The 17,216-nt window shown below is 40.6% G+C and overlaps 2 protein-coding genes across 2 annotated transcripts in view; one reads left to right on the top strand and one right to left on the bottom strand.

Annotated features, from left to right (window-relative positions):
* Positions 1-2,866, top strand: part of sdccag8 (SHH signaling and ciliogenesis regulator sdccag8) — a 45,634-nt gene extending 42,768 nt beyond the window's left edge. The window contains exons 18-19 of the transcript XR_009927008.1: positions 1,431-1,557; positions 1,792-2,866. The gene's annotated coding sequence lies outside the window, so the exon portion shown is untranslated. The remainder of the gene's footprint in view (positions 1-1,430; positions 1,558-1,791) is intronic.
* Positions 2,867-7,255: 4,389 nt separating this feature from the next.
* The window catches only part of akt3a (v-akt murine thymoma viral oncogene homolog 3a), a 45,699-nt gene continuing 35,738 nt past the window's right edge, over positions 7,256-17,216 (bottom strand). The window contains exons 8-13 of the mRNA XM_062430050.1: positions 16,784-16,906; positions 15,884-16,012; positions 10,037-10,251; positions 9,296-9,383; positions 8,472-8,574; positions 7,256-7,444 (exon numbers count right to left, since the gene is read on the bottom strand). Of these exons, the coding sequence (XP_062286034.1) occupies positions 7,359-7,444; positions 8,472-8,574; positions 9,296-9,383; positions 10,037-10,251; positions 15,884-16,012; positions 16,784-16,906 (744 nt within the window). The 3' untranslated portion in view covers positions 7,256-7,358. The remainder of the gene's footprint in view (positions 7,445-8,471; positions 8,575-9,295; positions 9,384-10,036; positions 10,252-15,883; positions 16,013-16,783; positions 16,907-17,216) is intronic.

The following is a 17,216-nucleotide window of genomic DNA, read 5'->3' as shown; positions in this document are numbered from 1 at the left end:
CTCTTGGCTGATATGAAACCAAATGTTGTAAATATTGAAAGAGAGCCGGATCCACAAAGAGCTTTTAATATCACTGGACTTTGTGTTGATCAAATAATAACACTGTTTAAGTGGATGTGATAGCAGAGTAAGTTTAATACTGCGCCTGCAGACGTGGAGGTGATGCAGTAGCTGAAAGGCAGCGATCAAACCAAAATCTGACGTTAATCAGATCGTAATGTTTCTATGACAGTTATAAAATTGTAACAATAAAAATTAATATTGTAATAAATATATGCACCGAAAAAAGCATTTGGTGGACTAATGTTTCTACTAGGATGCATTTTTCTCTTCTGTATACAGTACCCGCCAAACGTTTGGACTCACTTCCTCATTCAAATAAATGGGAAGGTGTGTCCAAAGCTTTGACTGGCACTGTGCATTTTGGTTAAAAATTGGAGTTAAAATTATCAGGCTAAGCTAAAATTTAGGTTATCGGGATAGAAAAAGTCATAGCACTGGTTGAATTTTGGCAAAGTCGTCCATAACAAGCTCTGTGCTTCAGTTCTAAATAATATGAAGTAAAAATTCACGCTAACAGGAGCTGATGATGGACATCAAACAAACTGAGACCACCCATTTTTAAATCAAGGACGTCATGAACTGAAATAATTAAATAAATAAATTTTTTATTGAATTAAGACCTTTATTATTTCATCAGGTTTTAGTTCCTCCTTCACAACAGTTTCTATTGACACATAACTCAAAATTCAAGTGATTTTTGTTCACATCAGTGTCCCTTTTACTCCACAGACGTTAATTTGACAGTTTTCATTGGATTTTCTACATACTGAAAAAATTAAAACTCCTAACTGGCACGTTCTGTGGCTGATCCAAAGTAAAACAGAGAAAGAGGGAAGGAGATGTTATAATTGACTAAAATGCCATTTCTCAAACCAAATTCTATTCACCTCTGTTGTATTAGAGTGGAGACAAACATCTCTTTGAGTAAACGGACTCTTTAGGTGTCTCGTACTGTGTGTTTGCTGCTGATTGGCTCAGGAAACATATCACTCATCAGTCCAAGAAGAATATGTTGGCTGTCTCGTGCGCCTGTTGAGAACAGCTGGGTTTATTTTCACAGCTCTCCACGTGAGTGTGTCTGGACAGTCAATCAATCAATCAATCAATCAAAATATTTTATCTATCAGCCAACAAAAAAAAAAAAAAAAAGGTTTTCTCCTCAGTCGATTATATCACTCTGTTGTCACTCTTTAGCTCTCGTCACATAGTTGAACAGTATGTGTGATTATGGAGAAAAATGTTGATCATTACTGGGACGTCCCAATTAGTGTGACCCCTCGAACACAGCCGCTCCTGCAGACAATGAACTCTTTCACACACCGCGTTTATACTGTGTGTGTGTGTGTGTGTGTGTGTGTGTTTTGCAGGCTGCAGCAGTTGGACCGTCACTGTCAGAGCAGCGCCCAGCAGGTGTGTGAGCTGTTGGCCAAACAGACCCAGCTGATGCAGGAGAGAAACACACTCAATGAGGAGATGAAGAACCTACGCATAGAGGTAAAAAAAAAAAAAAAAACACACACACACAGAGGAAGGAGTGTGTGAGTCACCACTCTGTTACTAAATTAATTTGTGACGGTGTCTCTTCTCCTCTGGAGGATGTTATAGTTGTCAGTTTACTAAAATTAAACCTGTAAGAAGACTTTTGTCTCTTCGTGACTAATGATGCTGGAAACATATATAGACGCTCAAAAACAAGTTTTATTGAACGTTGTGTATGTGTTTTTCTAGCTTCCCAACACAAGACGAGTCGACACCCTGACCACATGAATCTGTCCTGCCTGCCTTCTCCTTCATCATCACCTCTGCTCTTCTGTGTGGATTTGTTCAGCATCAGAAATCTCCTGTCAAACTGTTAATCTTTTTTTTTTTTTTTTCAATGGCTGATTTGCAGGAAGACTGATACATATACAGTATGTGTGTTTATTTTACATTAAGGTGCAGTGAACACAAAATGTTTACATTATGTTTTACCAGAACTGAAAATCAGGTTTATATTTTATATTTTGCAATGGACTGATACTGCAGTATATAGAGTGGTTAAAGGCATTAGGATGATGTTTTAATGTTTTTATATAAAACATTTTTTGAGATTTCTTTCCAGATTTAATTTAAAAAAAATAAAAAAATTAGTGGTACATTTATGAACTTTTGGGATGGACTGCATTATTAATTAAATACAGCTTTCTAGATTTTCTTATGATAATCTTGAGCTAAAAGGCAGTAAATAGGATTTTTTAGCTACAAAACAAACAAAAAGCCCACACCATTACAGCAGATTGACATAGTGCTTTATTGAAGCTGTCTGTAAGAAGGAAAATAATGTGCATCCCTATCATATACATTTTATGTGTAAAAATACTAAGGATGTACAGTGTAAAAAACAGCTTCATGTTGATGGTAATTTGTTGTTTTCACATCCTCGCGGCCTCACTGGCCAGCATCCTGACAGCATGAGGGACAGAAAAAGGCTGTTTGATCTGCTTTTCTCTGAATCTTTCTGGATCTGCTGGGGTTCCCGACACTGTCTCAGAGTCAACATCAGCTCTGCTCCGCTGACAAGTCACGGAGCAAAGCTGACTTTAGTATTACAGTGCTTCAGGGAAACGGGCCCACTCAGAAATGTCTCACACAGCTGTAAAGCTACAGTAGATGGACATGGACATGAAATTAAAAGTCAGTTACACTTTGTAATATTTGTACATGTTTGCCATTTTTTGTTTGCTGTTTATAAATAAATGCATTTCATGCTTGTTCATGTTAATAATCAAGATGATAATAGACTAGTACCAGAGAGATAAGAAAGGTAAGGGATTCTGTCGCGGACATGAGGTCAAATACTATCAGAAATCCCTCCAAACACTTGAGCTGTTTCTGCATTATCTGCATTAAACGACAGGCGGAGCATGGTTTGTGATTTTTGGCTTCCACCGTCGCTTCATTAACAACGTGCAAGATAAATACAGAGCAGCCTAAGTCTTTGAAAGGATTTAACATATTATTCAAATACTATTGGAGTCAGATCTGTTGTGTGATAAATGTACAGTACAAACAGCAGCAGCTTAAGTGAACACTGTCAGTGCAGCGTCTGATATTTCACATACTGTACACTCACACCAGTCAGGGGCACCAGTAAAGCTGTGCGGAGGCTGAAACTGAACTTCAGCATCCAGTCGGAGAACCTCTGTTTGGTGATAACAGCTGAGACAAAGTGTGCCCACAACTGATTCATAATCATGGTTATTAAGGGAAAACTCACATCAATGAAGAGGATTACTAAGCTCCACATTCTCCACTTACAGAATTTGGGAGGAAAAAATATATATTTTTAAATGATCTCTGACCCTAGAATCAGCCTCTTGCTTTGTTGCTGCCAGTAAATGAACTTGAGACTGAACAAGGAGAGTTGGAGGGAAAACTTTTTAAAACAGAAGAGGAAGAGGAGTCAGTGAAGATGCAATGATTGCTCAGCGGATTTTCCCCAAACACTTAAGTTTACAAAGTCTGACCAATTTACGGAAAATTCTCACTGAGTGACTTTACTGACTTGTCTGTTTTTGCCCCAGCTAGGACAACTCTAGCATGAAGGACATGATCACACCAGGTTTTGCCAACTCTAGACATCAGAGCAAAATCAAAGATGTGGAGGGGAGATGTGCTTTCAAATCCTCCGTTTCTTAAAAACATTAAAAAAAAAGCTAAAAATCTTCCTTTAAAGCAGGGCTGAATCAAATTCCTCTGAATCATATAGAAAGTAGTGGATGTGAAAGTGCTGTGGCCAAAGCAACAAAGCGGTATTTTATGAACTCTGGTTTCTAATGGTTTTGGCGTTAAGCGTGCACATACAGCTATAACTCCTCAGTCGCTCGCAGACCTGGGTCAAATCAAAGCTGAAATCCTTCCAAATACTTGGGAGCGTTTGCTTGAGCCTGTCTAGAGTGCCAGCTGGGTGGGATTTGTACTCATTTTGAACTATTCGGCCACCTCAGCTGTGCCAGACAAGCTCAATCGATCAGACAGAAGTATTTTTCATAAGAGTTCTAAGTGTTACTTTGACTCAGGACTGGTTGTGCGGACAGAGGAGAACTACAGCATGCAGGCCAGCGCCATCCTTTTATACTTTCTGCCATAAAGCGCCTTTGCTAGCTATTAGCAATTTAATGGATGTGCAAGAGTAAAGCATATGGACTCAAGAGCAGCGGAAAAACAGGTAATGTGTCGTATAAGAGATATCTGTAAAGAAAAAAAAGAGGAGGCATTTATTTTTAAAACAAAGTCTCTGAAGACTTCAACTGCAGAATGAAACACAACTACACCCCCTTACAGCTAAACTCCAAAAACAAAATGACATCAAATAAATTAATTAGAAAAGAAATTCAAGTTATCCGTCATTGATAATAATAAAAACATTCAAATAAATAGATGGAATACATTTGTCTATATCTAATAAGAGCACATCCCCTGGTGCTCTCATTTGAATCTGTGTTGTCCAGATCCTGAAGGTGACGTCTTCCTCAGTAAAAACGCACATGAACACAAATGTTTGGTTTTTTTTTGGATGCAGTTGAGATTTCAATTTTTGTTTTTTAAAAAATATATGTCCTCACAACTGGCAAATTGACTCTGAAGTGCTGGATGTCAACGTTTTTTTTTTAAACTTATTTTGAGATAAACCATAAGGCTTACCCGGCCTTTTAAAGACCGAGAAAATCGAAGGGGGATTTGAAATTTTGTTGGTCAGACTGGAAGACGTGACGACTCAACAACCACAAACAAAGTCCGGACTAGAGAAATGACAGAACGTAGTAAAGACAGAGACGTGCAGGGTCACAACCCAACTCTCATCATCTCCACTCTTTAAATAAAGGTATGTGAAGTGAGGAAAATGCTCTTTTTCAACTAAAATCTTAATAAATAACAAAAAAACAAAGACAGACTTTATTACACTCCCTTCCATATTTGTCACATTTCATATCCTAACACTGTTGTGCCACTCTTTCGACTTCTTCCACTACTCTGCTCTCGACACTTACAAGTAACAATTACAGTTCAGTATTGAGTCTTTTTCACCATTATCGTTTTACATTCAGACTTCTGTGCTGCACTTGTTCCCTTTCTGCTCAACTTCCACTTCACCTTTCTTTCTGAACTGTACCTCAGCCTTCACCAACACACACCTGTGGTAAGATCAAATACATTTGGGAACATTTGTGTCAATATCCAATCAGGTGAGAAAAGCCGTGATTTGGATAAACTTAGAGAAAGAAACTGTGAATAAGAGGAATAAATTCCTGGCTTTCTATCCCCATCCCAAACTATTTCTTCCCTCAATAATTTCACAGTAAACTATCAGCTGTCTTCAGTGTGTCCTGTCATTTCTCCTCTGTCACATTTTGGTCACAAAACAACACAAAAATGTCATTTAAATAAACAATGGATTAGGAAGGCTATCTGCTTTCCCTCCTACATTCTTTAGCCATTTTTGTTTCTTGAGGTGCCTTTTTTTCCTCTCAGCCCTAAGAAATAACAATATTTTTCTCTAAAATAATGTAATAACAATAGAAAAAGTTTAAATATAAAACCGATGAGTAGAACAATAAATAGAACATATATATATTATAGCCATTGCTGTGATTGGTGTAAACCCATAACTGTTGATGCATACCTCCACACAGACCATAATGTCTTCTGTTTAAACATCCTTCATAAGAAACTCACAGGAAACAGCTGCTATCTCGCTCATCAATACATCATAACTTATCATAAATATTTCATATCGTATCATTCATGGAGATTTTTACACTTTTACTCTCTTTCATCTCATCTCAGCCAATGCCCAACCCTGCTTTCCCGTATTTCTCTTTTCGCTCTTTGGTGAATCTGTTCCTGCTGCAGTTTCACTTTTCCTGCACAAAGACAGAGAGGTACAGCCGTGTGGTTCCCAAAGCCAAGATAACAATATGTCACAGTAAAGCTTTCCATCATCGACACAAAGTACCGTTTTTGTTTGTTTTTTTCCCTTTTGGGGACAGTAGAGATTTAAACTCAGAGGGGACTTAGCATTTTTTTAAAAACAAAAAAAAACAAAAACCTCTGGGGAGAACATTCAAGTCAACCATTTTCCTCTCATTTTCACCTCTGCATTGACAGATAAGTCAACCACCTTGCACTGCATTGTGGGTAACGTAGTAAAGCTCAAGGTTTGGGAGCTTCAGGCTTCTGAACTGCTGTGCTTTGAGGTGCTTTCTTCAACACAAACCCTTAATAGTTCCTCAAAGTCGCTCACACAAGCACGCACACACACACACAAACATGACATCCTGTTTATCTTCTTAATCTACTGAGGTGATGTGTAATAGCTGTACATTAGGAGCAGTAATAACACCTGTTCTACAGCTGTACAAGCATAGACGATGTGTTGCTGGCGCCTGTGTAATGACCTGCAGCATTAAGCTAGTAGTGTAGCACCGGGTTTTAGTAATAGCAGTAGTAGTATAGTAGGAGGAGGAAAAGTAGTAGTACCTGTAATAGTTGTGGTAGTGGTTGAAATAGCAGCAACAACAATAATGAATTGCACTGAGCAAAACCTGAGTCAAATCCTGCTCGAGTCTGTCTACGACATGAGGTGTGTGGGATTCTGCTCACTGTTGACAACTACGTCCTTAATGCCAGGCAGCCTCAGTCAGTCCCAGAATTATCTATGTGAGGATTTGAAATCAGACTTGAGTGTCTGTGTGAGTCTGAGTATCTGTCTGTCTGCAAAAGCCTGAGATACAACCGGTAATGGCAGTTTGGGTTTGAATGACTTAAAACGCTGTATCTCCATCATACAGATAAGAAGCCACAAAACGTCCCCTTAAAAATGCATCAGCTGTTTAACTCGATCAGAAGTGTCTAGTTAGTTTGGTTTTTTTTGTTTTTTTTAGACGTGGGTTTGACGGGACCGTCAAAGCACAGCAGGCCACCAGCGATGCTCCTTTCATTAAAGGGACATTACACAGTAACTGATCCCATCACAGTTTGGATCACCTAGAGTTGCAGTGCAGAATTAGAGGGTAATTTTGTCTGGAAGTTTGTACCTGTGAGAAAGCATCTCTCTAAAAAGGGATTTCACAAAAATGTTTTTTTTTTAAAAAAACAAGAGGAAGATTGGAGAGGTGAAAAAGAGAGGAGGAGGAGAAGATGGGCAAAATCCTTCAAGTCAGGGTTGTTCTTGGTTGGTCCAAAGCTGTGGGTCTTTTTGTCCCACAGGGATGACCTCAGAGACCAGCTGTAATGACGTCAACGTGATGGACAGTTCATTCCCGCCCACTGGCAGAGTAGGAGAACTGTGGGAAGTGCGGTCTTCTCTCGTTGTCCAGACAGTCCATCCCGTCCTCGTCAACTAAGAGACGAAAAAAAATTCAAATTCCCAGTTAATTTATGACTGCATTCATCCCTGCTTTTATCATTAAATGTCACTTTTTCAGGTAATGTAAATACATAACATCAAAACATGCAATTTATACATTGCCAGGTATGTTTTACCATCTCAAAATTACCGTTATTTAAACATCACTGAGTGTCGTGTTCGTAATCTGTTTTGGTCCCGTAGATTTAAACTGAACATGCTTCAATTAACAAGTGTGTCTTTGATGTGCCAATCAATCGCTAACTAACTAACTGATGTGTGACCTACAAAACAAGTGGAACCTCACATTAGTGCAGAGAAACACACCGGTTCAACTCATGCATAATTCAGTGCCGAGCATTTTGAAACCTGTATCTTTTTTTCTAGAGCCTGTGAAGAGCAGCGTGTGGCCCGAGGACTATAACAGAGACACTTGAATAAACAGAAAACGGCACGTTTGAGTGTTTGTTCCCCAAGTTAATTCGAGAGGAAATATCTCACCTTGAAAAAAGAGAGATGGCAGCACACATACACACACACACACACACAAAATGTAACTTGTTACTAAGAAATTGTGTAAAACTGTGATTATTAAAGTAATAAATGTGAGTAAAAAAAGCTACATTTGAACACTTTCAGCTGCTAATCTCCTGAATGTGCAACTACACAAACAATTTTATTAACATCATGATCATTTAGAGAAATTAATTCTAGTATAACAATTCAAATGTACACTACTTGAAACTGATTTTTTGGGATGTCAGATGCTGGTTTTCTATTTTAATGGTAATATTAAAACATTACTTATAAGAAGTTGATAAACACACACACACCCCAAACCAGTAAATTAGCATTTTCTGCCACTCTGCTTATTTATACACTTCTCTCCACTGAGAATATTTGCATAAACAAAAATGAAAGTGAGATTTTGTCAAGTTTTAATGCGGGCATATGTTTGTGCATACATGTGTGACAGAGAGAGAGAGGGAGAGAGAGAGAGACCGATAAAGAGGAGACTCACATTTCTCTGGTGGAGTTATTGTGATGGTCTGGGCTGTGAACTCCTCGTCAAAGTATCTGGTGTCTGTCTCCGACGTCACCTGAGGCTTGAACGGAGGAACCAGCTGGGACAAAAAAGGGGAGGAGGACACACAGAGGGAAGATTAGATCGTACAACAATGCGGGCAAAACTGTTTCAAACCACAGAGCAGCTGCTTGAATAAAATCAAACTCTCAGAGTCACAAAACCTCCTGTAGTTGATCGCAAATTATAGTAGTGGGTGTAAAGGCTCAGAAACAGCAGGGCCTGTACCTTCACCTTTATTCACACTTTAGCGGCATTATCAAAGTTGCTCTCCATCATCTTAAAAAAACTTTAAGAGTTCACCGTATTCTATCTATTCAGAACCACTTGTGTGTGCCTTTGTCATCAGCAGACTAGATTAAAAACAGATAGACTGTCAAACATGAATATGAGGAGAGGATGTGAAGAAAAGGAGAGGAGAGACCAAAGTGAAGAGAGGAAGCTCAGTACCTGTGTAACATGCAATAGGTGTTGTCACACAGGACACAGGAGTCACACTTGGTGGTGTTATATGAGCAAACACATGCACACACTGACAGACCTTCAGGATACAAGGTCACACCTCTCCATAATGCCATGTGCTTTATACAACTGCCTGTCTGTATATATGCACACGTACATGAGTTAACCCTGACCATCTATATAATACAATTCATCAAAGTTTTAACTGGTGAACATGCAGGAGGTTAAATGACTTAATTACATATCTTTACGGTGAGATATTGGCACACATAAGACTAAATCATCATGCAGCTCCACACCTTTTTATCATAAACATCCTGCCAGTCAATTCCAGAGAAGAAGCTGTGTCTCATTATTTCTTTAGCGTCATCTGGTCCTCCACCAAGCCTAGAGGAGAAGAGTGAGGAATGTTAATAATCACAAAAAAATGACTGAGAACAGAAGAAGCAACATTTGATTTGAACCAGCAAGATAAACAGAAAGTAATCAAACTGAGAAAAGTTATCAGAAGTGGTGAAAAGATACTTTCTTTAGGAAAAAAAACAAACAAACTCCCACACACTGTGCTTACTTACTCGCTGCTGGTACATTTATGAATGATGTTTCAGTCTTGATCAAGTACATTTTCAAGCATCATTAACAGTTTCATACATATAAATAAATACTGGATAAATTATCCAATCATAAGACCACAAATATTAGGTTAACTGGTGAATGAAACACCAAAAGAAGCACACATTGCTACAGAGGTAATGAGGTTTTTTTTTTCACACCATCAGAAAACTAGAAATTCTATGTATATGCTGTATATATGGGACAGTTTTGATGTTTGTTTATATCCCAGATGAAAATAAATATACCAGCAGGAAGCAGGGCAGACATTCTCCATTTTTATTTGGGTTGTTTGCCTCCAATGCACCTGTCTCAAAAATTATTACAGTGAATCCCTCTGTGTGATTTTAAATGTAAGGGACAAAAATCTCTCTATATATCTGTGTAAAACACATGTACAGTTACACACAATAACCTTTGACACGCACCGTTTGTTGGGGTCTTTAATGAGCAGGCCGGACAGAAGGGACTTGGCGTCGGTCGACAGAGTGCGCGGGAACTTGATGTCCTCCATGAGGATGAGCTCAAACAGTTTCTCGTGGTCCTGGTTATAAAAGGGCAATCGGCCACACATCATCTCGTATGTCACCACGCCCAGACCCCACCAGTCCACCGCCCGGCCGTAGTCGTTATCCTCCAGGACCTGAGGACGATACAGAGACAGAAACTCAGAGTTTCAGATTTTTTTTTTTAATGGGACCATTTGTTTTATTGGGCATCTGCTTTTATTCTGCATTCCTGCATTTATTTTACAGATACATTGCCCAAGGTATTCAGTCAAGACAGAGACAGATGAGCGAGGAAATACAGCAAAGGAGAGTCAATATGCCATTTTGCTCAAGGGATAAATAAAAAAAACACTAAAAGCTGAGATGAATAGAAGTCGATGCGGTGATAACAAGTGCTGAGGTTTAGATAGGAGCCCCCTCTTTCAATGTGCACACACACACACACACACACACACACACACACACACAAACACACAAACAGAGGCAAACATCATGGGATGGCAGGTCTTCAGAGGCCACTGTTACAGTAAGGGAGTCAGTGTGCTGGCGTGGCCCACCAGATGCCCCCTCTGGTCCTTGCCAACTATCTTTGGCACACTGATCCTCTCCTGGCAGGAACAGACAGGAACGTCCCTGGATGGAAAAGGCAGGAACAGCCCTCTACAGTCCAGCCTCCAAGCTGGCGAGCACAGGTACTGTACTGTGAGTCGTGTGCGTTTGTGGAGGAGAAAGAAGGCCCTCCTGTATCAAAGTCTTGTACCTGGGCTCCCTTCCTATTCCTATTCCCTCCCTGTTCTCCTTGTGCTGTCCTCTCCATCCGGTCTTATCCTGCCTTCTCTGTCCTCTAATCATGTCACTCGTTCCTTCTCTTTCATCCTTTCAGGTGTGTGTTCAATCACCACGAGGAAGGCAGGAAGAGGAGGAGGAGGAAGGCAGATGCAAGAAGACAGGTATTTCAGGTGCTGTTGAGGCTCACATTTATATAATAAGCTTATTAACATGTTACACTGTGATGATGATGATGATGATGATGATGATGATGTGTGTGTGTGTGTGTGTGTGTGTGTGTGTGTGTGTGTGTGTGTGTGTGTGTGTGTGTGTGTGTGTGTGTTTGTGTGACTGACAGACAGACAGGCAGAGCTGGAGAGCAGCCAGAACAGCATATGTTGTACATCTCGCCAATAATAATAACATCTTCTCACTGTTAATAATGGACCAGGCAGGGTGGACATGAGCACACGATAACAGACACAAATGCACAAACACACACACACAAAATGTTTTTGACATAACCATCATAAAATGACATGATTAATATGTACAGCAAGTGTAGATTTGAAAATATATTATACACAGAGGTAGTATCTGCCGCTGGCAACAGCAGAGGTACATACAGCTTTGGTTGAATAGAGACTTGATTTTTATCCAAACTGCAGTCTAACTGTAAAAATACATAACCAGAAAACACAAAAATGCTAAAACCTCATGCAAAATGTTCTGTTTTCAGAAATACAATCTTAATATTTAAGTACTTGTGTTCCAATGTTCCAGATTTCAGGCACATGAACATTTCAATGATTGTGTCAAAACATGAGAAGATGGTGGTTTGAGTTGGTTCGGCTTTTAAGTTGATCAATTTTAAACTGCTACTTTTAAACTGATGAATATCCATGGGTATGAAATTTAAAAATGAATCTGTGTGATACAACTTCTAATAGGTACATTTTGTATAATGTAAGTACAGTAATATTGCCAGCAAAGGGTCAGCAAAACATTAACAATAATTTTAAAAAGTATTTAATGTTTGTTTGATACTGTAGATAAGCGAACCTGCATCTTTGAGCTAACAACTCATGACATGTAGTAATATACCCAGCAATCAAAATGATGAGGGGTTCTTAAAGTAGGTATAAAATTAGTCTAATTTTCATTTTAATTATCAGTAATTGAAAATAAAATGCAGGATACAGATGAGGTTCTGTTGTACACCCACAATTATAAATCCTGTTAAATATCATGCACTAAGAACAGGTGAGAACAAATGCTGCCTGAGAGTTTTTCACATTGGCTCAATACGGCAGAAAGTTGGTCATTAACTGACTGAACTAACACACTCGACACTAAACTGCTAACTGCTAATGATGCAGGCGGCTGCTGCAGTGCCTGCAAGTCAACATTTGCGTGGAAGTGAATAAGAGAGTTATGAGTGCTATTTTATGTGTAAATGTGTGTGTGTTTGTGTGTGCATTAAACTGGTCACCCTGCTGGCAGCTGCAGAGAAGAGCTGGGGAAACGAAGCCTGCCGCCAGCTCAAGATATACTATTGATTGGTACGGCTGGAGGGATAACACTGGCTTAGACTGCTGGGAGACTGTCAGAGACACACACACACGCAAGCACACACACACACACACACACACACACACACACACACACACACACACACACACACACACACACACACACACACACACACACACACACACACACAGCAGATGGAATATTTATCCGTCCTCATCAAATTCATAAAGTTTTGAGAGTGCAGCAAACTAGAGATGTTTGGTGTTGTTTCAGTCCCTGCAGCTAGGGGAAAGACACACACACAAACACACACACATACACACTGTGTGCAGTTTATGAAAGTCAGAGTAGCTTACAAGGCTGTTTTCGATGCTGATCTACAGGGCTGTGTGTGCTGTGTGCTGAGTCTTTGTACAAAAAAGGTACAGAAATGTATACAAATGCAAGGTGTCCAGTTGGGTATGTATATGTATGTGTGTGTGTGTGTGTGTGTGTGTGTGTGTGTGTGTGTGTGTGTGTGTGTGTGTGTGTGTGTGTGTGTGTGTGTGTGTCCTGGGACCGAAGAAAGTGGTGGCAGCTCGGTTGCAGGCAGGGAGCAGATTAATCCACATAGAGCCAGAATGCTGCCCCACAGCCCTAGGCATGGACGCATGGGAGTGAGTGTGTGTGTGTGTGTGTGTGTGTGTGTGTGTGTGTGTGTGTGTGTGTGTGTGTGTGTGTGTGTGTGTGTGTGTGTGTGTGTGTGTGTGTGTGTGTATGTATACTTTATAAAAAAGACAGGACAAACAAATAGGACAAGACAGAAGACGTAACAAATGAAAATCAGCAGGAGAGGAGAGTAGAGGAAAGAGGGGAGGAGACGCAAAAGGAGAAGAGAGGAGAGGAGAGGAGAGGAGAGGAAAGGAAAGGAGAGGAGAAGAGAGGAGAGGAGAGGAGAAAAGAGAAGACCTCAAATTAAAAGCAGCCATGAGGGAAAAGGTCTTGTCCTGTCCTGGTCCCTGTTGGGGCAGCCATGTGGCAACTAGATGCTGCTCACGGGATGGGGGCTTTGGCAGCCTGGACAGGACTAGATGGGACGGGCACACACAGCCTGTGGCTGTACCAGCCCAGATACCCAGCAGGCTACAGGGAACACAAAAACACACACACATCTAACACACTGGGCACAGTGAACATACATTCACATATTGTCGGTGTCAAACAGAGACCTTCTATCTCCAGTGTCATCATTTTGGATTTTGGTTTATGCTGATTTTTTTTGCGGTGTTTAACTAATGACTGACTGTGTTGCTATGTTTGTTAATTGTTTACAGTTACAGTAAAAAAAATCACAATGCCCAACATATACAACATACAAACAAAATATAAGCAAACACATACAAATACATGGAAAAAGTCCAAATCTATCCCTGTCAACACTTTTAACAAAAAATAGCCACAAGGAAATGTGTCAAACACAAAAAATAACACTCCCCATGTACTCTCTGATCCTGCTCCATCCCTTTACAAGGCCCAACATTGCTTATTGTTCATTAATCTCATGTTAATCTTTTTTTATTTTTGACTATCCTTGACACAAACAATAACACTTCAATCTAATTCTTTACAAGTTCAGCTGAGGAATTATTCACTTTACAGCATTGTGTTGCTGAAGCATCTATGTACGAGTTCCTTCAGGCACACAGCAAACACAACCCCTCTTTATTCACTTCTTATGTGCCCTTTTCACTGACGGCAAACACAGGAACTGTCTGAATTTCACTCCTGTAACCCTGAAATATTTTCTCTCCCTTCTCATCTTCCTCTGTCTTCAACCCCCACCCCCCCTTTTTCTTTTTAATCCCGGCTACTTTGCATCTCTGTAACTTGGCTCCGAGCAAACTGTGTTATTTTTACATGCGGACGGGCGAGCAGAGCGTGCGGGCGGGCGAGTGGCGGCGGTGGTGGTGTAGATTTCCAGGTTTTTTCCGAGCACCTTCCTCCAACCTCGCCCATCTGCCGCCATCTGCCTCGCTTTAGCCCGCACTTTCTACTGCAATCACACACACACACACACACAATCACACACAGCACACACGCGCACACACACACACATAAATGCACACAGACGTACATCCTGTGAAAAATAACCAACAGCCTCCAATCAGCTTTTGGCACGCAAAGGAAGGGACTCTAAAAAAAAAGGAAAAAAAAGCACAAAATGCTGCGCCAAATTGTCCTCCATACTTTTTCAAGTGGGATATACACCATGCCTCTCCCCTCCTGCCTTCATCTCCACATCTCCATCGCTCTGTCTCCACCACCCACAGTCCTGCACCATTCTCGCCAGTTGATCTACTGGCCTTTGAGTGAAGCAGCGCTGATGGCTGGACAGCGGATGGCTGCAAAAAAAACTAATTCAAGAATGTTGTGCGTATGTGTGTGTGTGTGTTTGTCTGATTCAGCCAACACCATCTTCACGCACATAAGCTCCATATTTATTGTTCACCAACCTATTCAGCTGTGAAATCTGCATTAAAATGAAAATGTACATGCATTAATTCAATACAGATATGATAGATAAGAGTTTGTGAGAGAGTGCCTGGATCATCACTTCATGATTCAAAGATATGGATGTAGTGCATGTGGTTTGTCTAACGCTGAAAGCAGCTCCCGCATCCAACTACCCAGAGTATGCCCATTTATCAAAAAACACTAATAATCCCAGTTGTTAAACTAATCAGCCAGAGCTGTCGTTAGATAAACAGGCGCTGTGCATTGGGAAACATGAGTCCCACAGTTCACAGGGGCTGTCCTAGTGGAACCCTGAGCAGTGCAAAAACGCTGCCTAATGGATAGCCCGCCTGTGGATGCCACAGATGCTTTTATGTTCTACAAAGCCTTAGTCAATCTGCTCATTTACAGAATTTACCGTACAGTCCCTGAGATTCAATTCAATTGATTAACGAAATGTATAAAGAGTCCGCATTCTGTTGGGGATATTGTCAATTGTAGGAGTAAAGCTGAATGACATATAAGCACCGCATCTATACAGATTCAGGTTATTGTTGTACTATGTCACATAATTTTGTTTTTTTGATTGACTAATATTTAGGAAATCGACCGATGCTACCATAACTAATGTTATATTTACCTGATATATGTAAATATCCTACCATATAGAATACATAGTAGCCTGTATAGATAGGCACCTAAGAATTATTTATTATTGTTGCAACTACAGTATAACTTCCTGCATATTGGGGCTACATAGTGTGGAGATCAAAGGAAAAAAGACTGAAGTTAGGTAGAGGAGGTAAAAAAAACAGTTATTGTAAATTATCTTACAATAACTGAAAGAAACATTGTCAACGATGAAGATAAGGAATAAGAAAAGAAGGTGCAGAGGTTTATGGCAAGAGAATCAGAAAAAAAATGTAAATGAAAGAAATAAGACAAAAGACAAGAATAAAACAGAACTGCTACCTCAGGTGCGAGGTACTCTGGCGTGCCACAGAAGGTCTTCATGGTAGCAGCGTCTGTGATGCCCTCTTTGCAGAGGCCAAAATCAGTGATCTTGATATGGCCATCTTTATCCAGCATCAGGTTCTCCAACTGATGGATAAAAAATATATATAACAATTTCCACAATGCAGTTTTCACCATCTGAATCTCAATATTATTGAAATAAAAGAGAAAACTGTAATGCTGATAATGCATTTTTATAATGAGTTACACAAAGCAGGGAACTGGCTTGAATTGATCTCACAAGCACTTTTTCACAGTTGTTGAATAATATTTAATTTGCAATGTGGAGTTAATGTTTTGCCACTGATGAAGAGAACAGAGGTAGAGTGATAAGGAAAGGCTGTATTACCCCACGTACTGACAGGATACACACTCAGACACAAAAACTCTAAGCGGAGGAGGGAAATAAACTTCAGGCATATAGTGGAGCCACTCAACCTTTTAATTTTAATGGCTGAAGTGTTTTTCTCACTCTGTCTGCTTTTTCTCTTTTCAGTTTTCTTGGCTGCTGTGAGCAGGGCTGGGGCCAAGGCTGCCAGGCAGACGCTCAGACAGAGCCATCTACCTCTCTACCTCTGTGGCATCAGCAACCCCCTCCCTCTCTACCCTGCCTGCCACTGCCTCCCGTGCTACTCTTCTTCTTCTTCTGCTTTATATCTGTGTGTGCTTGTTCCTGTCCCTCTCTTTAATTACCACACACCCTGAGCCACTCGTCTCCTCGGAGAATGTTTTTTTTTTTTTTTTTTTTTTAAGAACTGTGGAAACACAAAAGGTGGGGTAGGGGGGCTAAAAAAAAAAGTTTTCTAATCACTCTCATCCATGCCCTCCAACCAGCCTCCCCTCTCTGTTTTTGTTTACCTTGAGGTCCCGGTACACAATCTTGGCTGAATGCAGGTAGTCAAGAGCCGAGACGATTTCGGCACCGTAGAAGCGTGTGCGTTCCTCTGAGAACACCCGCTCTCTGGACAAATGGAAAAACAGCTGCAGGAGAAGGAGGGGGGGGAGAGAGAGAGAGTGAGATAGAGGAGGAGAGGGTGAGTAGGAGAGAGAGAGAGAGAGGGCAGGGAAGAGAGAGGAGGGGGAGACAGCAGGGACGGCACAGCAATAATTACTGATTTATTGGAGGAAATTAGCACAACACAAACTGGCTGCCCGCACCATATTGAGATGATAGATAGCGGAGGGGAGGGTGAGTGTGGGGTGTGTGTGTGTGTGTGTGTGTGTGAGGGGTACGCGTGGAGAGGGATGGTGGTGGGGGGGGGGGGGGGGGGGGGGAGTCTCGGAGGAAGGC

Source organism: Scomber scombrus, chromosome 12, assembly GCF_963691925.1.
Source record: "Scomber scombrus chromosome 12, fScoSco1.1, whole genome shotgun sequence".
Classification (NCBI taxonomy): domain Eukaryota; kingdom Metazoa; phylum Chordata; class Actinopteri; order Scombriformes; family Scombridae; genus Scomber; species Scomber scombrus.
This window is presented reverse-complemented; position numbering and strand designations above follow the sequence as displayed.